The 10145-nt window shown below is 45.5% G+C and overlaps 1 protein-coding gene across 1 annotated transcript; it reads left to right on the top strand.

Annotated features, from left to right (window-relative positions):
* The first annotated feature begins 3104 nt into the window (after nucleotides 1-3104).
* On the top strand, nucleotides 3105-8437 carry atp6v1g1 (ATPase H+ transporting V1 subunit G1). The gene is made up of 3 exons (XM_055659942.1): nucleotides 3105-3260; nucleotides 5164-5264; nucleotides 7235-8437. The coding sequence occupies exons 1-3, from the start codon at nucleotides 3179-3181 to the stop codon at nucleotides 7406-7408; spliced, it is 357 nt and encodes a 118-aa protein (XP_055515917.1). The 5' UTR covers nucleotides 3105-3178; the 3' UTR covers nucleotides 7409-8437.
* Nucleotides 8438-10145: the final 1708 nt, after the last annotated feature.

The following is a 10145-nucleotide window of genomic DNA, read 5'->3' as shown; positions in this document are numbered from 1 at the left end:
AGACTTCAAGTGGTCATTGCATGCAAAGGATATGTAACAAAATACTAAACATGACTACTTTCATTTACATGACATTGCTGTGTCCCACACATTATGGTGCCCTGAAATGGGGGGACTATGTATAAACACTGCCTTAATTTCTACATGGTGAAACCAAAATGTATAAAAGTGGCCTTTATTAAAATCTGACAACGTGCACTTTAACCACATGAGATTTTTTTTCTATTACAAATCTCAAATTGTGGAGTAGAGGCAAATAAATTAACAATGGATCTTTGTCCCGAACATTATGGAGGGCACTGTAGCTCTATGGTTTGATAAAGGCCAAAGATGAAAAGAAGAAGTAAGATAATAGGTACACCTTCGAGCCTGCACCGCCATTCAATATGTTCATGGCTGATCATCCAACTCAGTATCCCGTACCTGCCTTCTCTCCATACCCCCTGATCCCTTTAGCCACAAGGGCCACATCTAACTCCCTCTTACATATAGCAATGATAATAGGAATTGCAAAGCCAAATACAAATTACATATAGGAATTGCAAAGCCAAAGGAAGGAATGGGGGAGGGGAGAATTGGGTGCAAGTCTAGGTGGGGCACAGATAAATGGGGAAGGGGGTATTGAAAAGGGGGTGAGGGATAAAAGGGGATGTTTGGGCAGGTTAGTCAGCAAGTTGGAAAATTCAATGTTCATACCGTTGGGTTGCCAGCCTCTCAAACAGAATATGATGTGCTGTTCTTCCAGTTTGCATCTAGCCTGGAGGAATGTCACACAGATTGGCAATGGAAAGGTTAAAATGGGAATGGGATAAGGAGTTAAAATATTTAGCAACCGGGAGTTCCAGTAAATCATGGCAGACTGTGTGCAAGTGTTTGGCGAAATAGTTTGCCCCTGGCCTGAAGAAAATGAGAGGAGTCAGAAGAGGTTGTGGAGGGTGAGGACAACTTTTGCCAGGCGGTGGAGAGTGTTAGTAGAGGGAAACTAATGGAGGGCCATGAGACCTTCCTGGTGGGGATTGGAGGTGTAAAGAGGCTGAATGTCTATGGTAAAGATCAGGCAATTGAGGATAGACACAAAAAGCTGGAGTAACTCAGCAAGACAGGAAGCATCTCTGGAGAGAAGGAATGGGCGACGTTTCGGGTCGAGACCCTTCTTCAGTCTGATTAGGGATAAGGGAAACGAGAGATATACACGATGGGAGATAAAGAACAATGAATAAAAGATATGCAAAAAAGTAACAATGATAAAGGAAACAAGGCCATTGTTTGCTGTTTGTAGGGTAATTGAGGCCCATAGTTTAGTTTAGAGATACAGTGATCCCCGCTCATTAATACTATCCTATATCCACTAGGGACAATTTTTTACTTTACATTTAGATTTACCAAGCCAATTAACCTACATACCTGGACGTCTTTGGATTGTGGGAGGAAACCAAAGATCTCAGAGAAAACCCATGCAGGTCATGGGGAGAACGTACAATCTCCGTTCAGACAGCACCCGTAGTCAGGATCAAACCCGAGCCTGGCGCTGCGTTCGCTGTAAGGTGGCAACTCTACCGTTGCTTGTGAGGTATCCCGGACAAGGCTTTATTCTTTGGGCTTTATTCTTTGGAGCGCAGAAGGTTAAGGGGGGACTTGATAGAGGTTTTTAAAATGAGGGATCTCAGAGACAAAAGCCCCACTGAGAGTAGCAGGGGACATGGGAATTAAGAACTGAAGTTTACAAGGGGGATCTCCTTTACTCAGACAGTGGTAGCTAGTCAGGATCAAACTTCCAGTGAGGTGGTGGCTGGCATTCGTTTTTATCATTTAAAAATAAATTGGATAGTTATATGTGGGAACTGGAGGGTTATGGTCTGAGCGCCGGTATATGGGACTAGGGGAGATGTTCGACGGTAGAAGGGTCCCTGTTTCCGTGCTGTAATTGTTATATGGTTACAAGCGGGAATATGATGGAATCAAGTTATTAAGAAAGGAGTTCTGTGGGGCAAGAGCAGGCAAAGACGACGGGTCTACCAGTCCTGTTTGTGGACTTTAGGAAGGAGATAGGAAAGGGCAGTGTGGATTTGGGGAACTACAAGGTTGGATGCTGTGGAGGAGAGGGGTAGGTGTGAGGAGGTATCCGAGAGCTGACGCCTGGCCTCAGCATGGTAGAGGTCAGTCTGCCAGAGAAGAACAATAATGTTGGGTTTGTTGCTGAGTGAGCTGAGGGTTGTATGCTCAGAGGTGAGATTGGACTCTTTGTGTTTGGCATGGCAATCTGTCAAACATAGCGAAGGGGGTGGTATCTCTCATTAGTGGTTACATTGTCAAAGTGCTTGATGCTCAGCTCCATCTGTGCACTTAACTGAATCCATGTCCACCATCGATCATCCATTCACTCTAGTTCCATGTTATCCCACTTTCTCATCCACTCCCTATACATCACGGGAAATGTACAGAAACTAAGTAAGCTATAAACGCACACATCTTTGGGATGTGGGAGGAAACCCGTGCAGTCACAGAGAGAATGAGCAGAATGAGCAAACTCCACACAGATAGCATTGGAGGTCGGGATCGAACCCGGGGTCTCTGGAGCTGTGATGTAACAGCACTACGAGCTACGAAACTGTCGCCTGTAAAGTCCAGAGCAATTATGTAATGTCATTCCCCACTACCTGCCTCTCTACCCTCAACACACAATATCTGATCCACTCCCACCCCTCCTTCCCCATAGCCTCACCTTCTCACTTGCTCACCTTCCCCATCCTCACCTGCCCCGTCCTCACCATGCCCTATCTCCCCCCCCCCATCCCCCCTCCCACCTCCCCCTGCCCCATCCCCCCCACTGTCCTCACCCCCCCTATCCCCCCTGCCCCATCCACTCTGTCCCATCCCCCACTGCCCCATCCCTCTGTCCCATCCCCCCTGTCCCACCTCCCCCTGCCCCATCCCCCCCACTGTCCCATCCCCCCTGCCCCATCCCCCACTGCCCCATCCCTCTGTCCCATCCCCCACTGCCCCATCCACTCTGTCCCATCCCCACTCTCTGCTCCCCACTGCCCATCCCCCCTGTCCCATCCCCCCTGTCCCGTCCTCTCTGCACCGTCAGCGTTCGGCCTGCAGAGGGCGGTGCTGGCGGCGGGGTGCGCAGGCGCGGGCGGAATCGAGTGGGGTGCGCAGGCGCGGGCGGAGGGCGATGGCGAGCCAGTCGCAGGGGATCCAGCAGCTTCTGCAGGCGGAGAAACGCGCGGCCGAGCGGGTGACCGAGGCCCGCAAACGTGAGTGCGGGTCCGGGGGAGCCGCCTCTCCATCCCCACCGCCTGTCCTCTCCGCGACAACCCTCCCGACTCCCCCATATTTCCCCTCCCCCCTCACTCACTCTCCACCCCCTCCCCCTCCCCCTCCCAACCCCCTCCATTCTCCCTCCCTCCCCCACACCTCCCTCTCCCTCCCCCCCTCCCTCCTCTCCACCCCTCCCCCTCCCTCACTCCCCACCCCCTCCATTCTCCATCCCCCCCCCTCCCCCTCCCCCTCCCCCCCTCCCTCTCCCCCCTCCCCCCCCCCCTCCCTCCCTCTCCCCCCCTCCATTCTCCACCCCCCCCCACTCCCCCTCCCCCCCTCCCGCTCCCTCACTCTCCCCCCCCCCTCCCTCGCTCACTCCATCCCCCTTCTCTCCCTCCCCCTCCGCCTCCCTCCCCTCCCTCCCCCCCTCCCTCCCTCTCTCCCTCTCCCCCCCCCCCTCCCCCTCCCCCTCCCCCTCCCTCCCCTCGTTCTCCCCCCTCTACACTCCCCCCTCCCCCTCCCTCCCTCTCCACCCCCCCCATTCTCCACCCTCCCCCACTCCCCCTCACCCCCTCCCACTCCACTCCCCACCTTCCCCCCCTCTCCTCCCCCTCTCCCCCCTCCATTCTCCACTGTCCGTCCCCCTCCCTCCCTCCACCACTCTCCCCTCCCCCACCCCTCTCTCCCCCCCCCCTCCTTTTTCCTTCCTCTCCCCCCTCCTTTTCCCCCACCCCTCCCCCCCCCCCATCCCAAACCAAAAGCAGAAATTGCTGGATGTGGGTTGACTTGCTGAGTATGCTCAATGTTTCCTGTTTTACTTTGTTCCAGAATTTGAAATCTGATTTCTGCTTTTTCTGCATTGCTTACAACAATGTGGGCGCTTTGTGTAAAAGGGTTAAAGTTATTGTGCAATGGCTCTTGAATTTACGCCTTTGAAACTGGTCTGCAGATCTATGGATATCCATTATAAAAATTGCAGAATATTTTGGGAAGTTACTTAACTTTCATTTTATTTGTGTTAGCTGGTCCTACAGTTAAAGCACATGTCTGGAGATAAGGAATGGGTGATGTTTCAGGTCATGACGCTTCTTCGGATCCATTAGATTGGAGAAGTGAATGTGAAATGAAGGCACTGAAGAAATAGAGAGGTCTGTATGAAGAAATAAAGGGAAGAGACCGTCTGAAAAAAAGGTCTTGACTCTAAACAAAACAAACATCATTCCTTCTCTCCAGAGATGCTGCCTGTCTCGCTTAGTTACTCCAGCATTTTGTGTCTATCTTTGGTTTAAACCAGCATCTGCAGTTCCTTCCTACGCACCTATCTGAATTAAACCCTATTAGCCACTCCTCGGCCCATTTGCCCAGCTGACTAATATCTTAAACTAAAATGTCCTGTTGTAATTGTTGATAACCATCTTCACTGTGTACGAGACCACCTATTTCATTGTCATTTGCAAACTTACCAATCATGCCTTGTACTTACCAATCATGCCTTGTACATGTACATTCTCATCCAAATCATTGACATAAATGACAAATAGTAATGGGCCCAGCATCAATCCCTGACACACAGGTCTCCAGTCCGTAAAACAACCTTCCACCACCACCCTCTGCTTCCTATAATGAAGCCATTTCTGTAACCAAATTGTGTGCTGTGCATTTATTTTACAATGGTGGGTGGGGAGAGGGGGTGCCTCTTAGTTCAGTGAGCCATTACATTTCCTATTAATCTAATGAATAACAGGATATTATTGCTGAGTTCACTTTCAAGAATGATAAGCACTGTGAGGAAGCAAACCTGGCATCGGGTTTGATTAAAATAGATGTTTGATAGCAAACATATAGACTTTATATTGTAAATGTGCTTTGCTGAATGTCTCTGACTTTTCTCCTTTGCAGGAAAGCATCGTCGGTTGAAGCAAGCGAAGGAGGAGGCCCAGGCTGAGATCGAGCAGTACCGCCTCCAGCGGGAGAAGGAGTTCAAAAATAAGGAAGATGCTGTACGTGGTATAAGTGCACAGTAAACCTCAGAGAATGCTTTAAAGGCTTGGCTTCCAGTCTTAAACACATACTTAGAGGATTGAGTTGCTCCTGATTGTGCATTTTAAGTGCACCAGTGCGTGGTCTGTTTGCAGGAATCCCGTTAGAAGTGATGATTTTATGAAATCAGGAACTTTCTTGTTAAGTGCTGCTGATCTCTCTAGAGTAGCAGATCATTGATCTTCAGTTAATGATTGTTTTTAACAGTGACTTTTTGTGGAAAATTGATTCAAAGTGCTGGAGTAACTCGGCACTTTATCTTTTGGAGTCTGGATTTCCTTGTGCCTACCTTTTGTGGATGTTCTGCGTTAATTTAGGTCGACTTAAAATTGAAAATGTGCCGACGTTGTCCTTAATGTGATTGATAATCAGAAGAACTAATCTGAAGGGTGGCGCAGTGGTAGAGTTACTGTGTTACAGCACAAGAGACTTGGGTTTGATCCTGACTATAAGTGCTGTCTGTATGGAGTTTATACGTTCTCCTCGTGACGGGGTGGGTTTTCTCCTGATGCTCTGGTTTCCTCCCGCATTCCAAAGACATGCAGGTTTTTGGAGGATAATTGGCTTCTGTAAATTGTCCTTAGTGTGAATGATAGAGCTAGTGTACGGGTGATGACTGGATGGCGCAGACAGGCCAATTGAGCTGGGAAAACTGATTGGATGAATGATTCCATTGAGAATTAGTCAGAATGGAAAGAGCCCCCCCTGTAATTTCCTTCCTTTACATCTCTTGTCACTGACGATGCACCCCATCCGTGGTTTGTCCATTTTATGTGCAGCTAACATTTCCATCAGTTTTTAGTAGATCCAGTATCTCAACATTATGTCATTTTGTGCATCTAATAGCTGCAGTATCCTTGATTCAGCAGCTTTCAAATAATCATGGAGTTTTCACCTTTTTTAAATATCTATCTGGCACTCTGCATAGATTAGACTTGGCCAGTTCTCTTTGTCAGAGAATATTATATGCTCAGTGTGAGGTTATGATAATCAAATTGACGTGGCCGACGGGTGAAAGATTAAATTGGAGAAAAGTCATGAAGAGGAAGTGTAAATTAAAATGGAGAAGTAAATGTGAAATTAAGGCACTGAAGAAATAGAGGAGTCTGTATAAAGAAATAGAGGGAAGAGACGTCTGAAGAAAGGTCTCGACCCAAAAATTCACCCATTCCGAAAATGCTGCCTGACCCGCTGATTGACTCAAGCATTTTGTATCCGTCTTTGGTGTCAACCAGCATCTGCAGTTCCTTCCTACTCGAGGGAGAGAACATGCCTGGATTGCGAGAGGGCAAGGCAAGGAAACATAAATGCTGAAATTATTATTTTGAGGGCTCCTTCTCAGAAATCCATAGCTCAAGTCTGAACGCTGACTCGCTTGCAAGAAATGTCAATGTCGGAGATTGGCAGTAATTGATTCTTGTGGTCAGATGGTGATGGCTTGAAAACGAATGGACATCATTTTAAGTTTATATCGTGTAAATCGAGCAGCCTCCCTCTGCTCACCATTTCTGTGGGGAGTGTGGTGGCTATTGGCATCACTGATTTTTGGCAGAAAAGTATGGTTCTGAATTTGTGTTCAGAAATAAAATGTGACAAATTAATTTTGATAATGGAGCTGCAGCTGGATATGCAAGAGTTAAAATGTAATGCTCTGTGAAGCAATGCCCGTAAAGCCAATTCTTGAGTTCTTAAAAGTTGCAAATAGAAGGAATGTTTGCAGGGAACTAGCATGTGTGCGTTTGAGATTCTTTTGTCTTAATGTATGCATGGAATTCGGACCAGTGCTTGGTTACTGGTTTAATATTTAATGAACAGTATCGCTACATGAATGTTTAAAATGCTGGACAAAGGCTTCTGTGGGTGTTGTGCAAAAGGCACAATTCGTGTGTAGAATTGAACACACCGTTGACAATTTTACATTCCTTTTCAGGCACTTGGTTCACATGGTAATTCGGCCACTGAAGTTGACAAAGACACTGTTGAGAAAATCAAAATAATTGGGGCAAGCTATGAGCAGCACAAGGAAATGGTTTTGAATAACCTCCTCAACTTGATCTGTGACATCAAACCAGAAATTCATGTCAACGTTCGCATTAATGGTTAGAACTGGATTGTAGTTTTGCATTGAACAATACCAAAGAACCACTGGGATAGAAATATTTTGTGATATTACTATGCTTATGCAAACTCTTATTTGTGCAACATTTCTACTTTCAAATAAAATAAAAATCAGATGAATTTTTAAAAAAAGGGCAGTTTGAGTTTCTCTTGTGAAGTTTCCTCTGATGTTGAAACTCTTACATGTTCCTGATTTCCACTAGATTTTCCGAGGCAAAACTGAAGGCGTTTCAACAATGATTTTCCATTTTAAAAGTGAGGAATTCAGATATTAAGTGATATAAATGCGCACAATATTAATCATACTAGAATAAAACAATTGCTTAGATTATATTTTGAATTAAGGGTGCATTTTAACAGTAGACATAATTAAAATATAAAATTGTGCTTGACACAAGTAGATACTTGCATTCAGATCATTGGAGCTTGTGTGATTACTCTACTGATTTTTTGTTGTTGTTGTTGCACAAACGTGGTCAGTCTGACAATATAAACTGATGTAGTGATCCAAGAAATCTTTATCAAACTGCGAATAATTGAGGGAGGCAAAGAATGCACTGAACTCTGTCCACTTGAAATATTTTGGGACGAAAATGCTTTATTAATATTCTAAATAGAAATATGGGACATTGGCAATTGGATCCATCTTAGATTCGGATCCCATTGTAACAAAATGGCCTTGAGCAATTATAAACAGTTCAGACTCTGCATAGTTGGCATAAATGCACCTGTTGGAACAGATGTCCGAGTGCCATTAAAGTCTAATATATAAAAAGGAAACTTGGATAATTAAGTGATTATTTTCAGAATCTAAGCTGTGTAACAGCTGATTATTGTAATGAGATTCCAACTTTGTGTTTGAATTCGTGTTGTGTAGTACCATCCTAGTGTGCGACAGAGTAGTCTATTCTTTTACTTGAAACTGCTGGCAATTAAACATTTTTGTTTTTGTTAACATTACTGTTCATCATAATACTTCTGTCTTAATCTGGTAATAAATCTGTTGCTGCCTTCACATCATGTACATGTTTTTTTTTGTTACACATGCATCTCATGGGATTTTACTCACAAGCTGCTGTGTCTGGTGAGAAACAGCAGGATATGATCATGCATTTTCAGGGCGGTCTGGTTCTCTTGCCTTGTTGCCTTAATGTGGTGCATCAACTGCGTTGCCTTGCTTTTAATTACCTGAATTCAATCAGTATCAGGACAGCTTTCTGCATGGGGAAACTGGTGCAAAGGTGAGACCCCATAGGTCCAGGCCAAGCTGGCAAATTGGATCCAAAATTGACTTGATGATGAGAGGTGTGTGGTGTGGTTTTGTAATTGGAAGCATGTGACCAATGATGTACTTTGGATTAGAGTCGGGAAACTTTATGTATTAATGGTTTGGATATGAATGTAGACAGTATGATTAGTAAGTTTATAGATGGCATGAACATTAGTGGTGTGAGCAAGGAGACTAGCCTTAAGCTGCAGGATGATACGGATCAGTATAACACGTCTTACAAACTTAATTGAGTATTTTTAGGTGAAGATGATTGATGAGAGTAGGGCAGTGGATATTGTGCGCATGGCCTTTGATAAAGCATTCAACAAGCTGAACAGACTTTGTTGGTCTAGCAATCTGTTCCTGTGCTGTATTGTTCTGAACCTCAAACCAGAGGAACAGGTAAGAGATCCAATGATATCCCACCGACCCGTCGATGTGAATGTGGGGAGAGCATTGGCAGCGATTCTAATCAATGGGGCACATTGCTGCCTCTGCCCTTGCACCTCAGCCTTTAGCTATAACGCACCGTTCTTGAAGTGTCCCAATATCGGGATGGTTTGTAAATGCAAGTTATTTGTCATTCCTACACGTAGAATCAAAAACAGGGTGTTTAATAAAACTTTCTTGTGATAGTCAAAAGTTTGCATCCGAATTGATTTATTGAAAGATGCAGCATGGAAACTCAGTTCACCGAGTCCCCGCTGACCATTGATCACCGATTCACACTAGTTCTACATTATCCTACTTTTGCATCCACTCCCTACATACTGGGGACCATTTACAAATTCCAATGTTTTAATCGACAAATCTGCATGTCTGGAACATGGGAAGAGACTGGAACACACGGAGGAAACCTACATGGTCGCAGGGAGAACGTGCCAACTCCACATAGAAAGCACTCGAGGTCAGGGTCTCTGGCACTGTAAGGCAGCAACTCTACCAGTTGTGCCACTTTGCTGTACTAAATGTACCTGCATACCAACTTAGTGTGACTAATGAAACCAGATAGACATTTTCACAAAGGGGTCTGAAAACTTGTCAGTGGAGGAGATGAAGAATTCAGAGCCTTTTTGCAGTGCCTCGATAATTGCTTCTATGTCTAGTGTTGGGATCAAATTCAGGCAGACTATTTCACTTGAAAGTACTTATGAAGATTGAGTGAAATCTCTCCTTCACAGTTGATAAAGATTGCCATGACTCAGCCTGCTGCCTGCCTTGAGTACTGGAGCAGCCCATTACCTTCCCTGCTTTTGTCTGCACACAGTGGTTCTTCATACTTCCTTGAAATTATTAATCCTACCTCAGGATCACATCCTACATCACGGACCAACACTACTGTGAAATATCTACATCCTCCAGCGATGCTGCCTGACCCGTTGAGTTACTCCAGCACTTCATGTTCTATGCAAGATTCCAGCACCTGCAGTTCCTTGTGTCATCATGCCGATCT

The sequence above is a fragment of the Leucoraja erinacea genome, chromosome 31 (genome assembly GCF_028641065.1).
Source record: "Leucoraja erinacea ecotype New England chromosome 31, Leri_hhj_1, whole genome shotgun sequence".
In the NCBI taxonomy this organism is placed as follows: domain Eukaryota; kingdom Metazoa; phylum Chordata; class Chondrichthyes; order Rajiformes; family Rajidae; genus Leucoraja; species Leucoraja erinaceus.
Note: the sequence above shows the minus strand (reverse complement) of the source record. Positions and strands in the feature narration are given on the sequence as shown.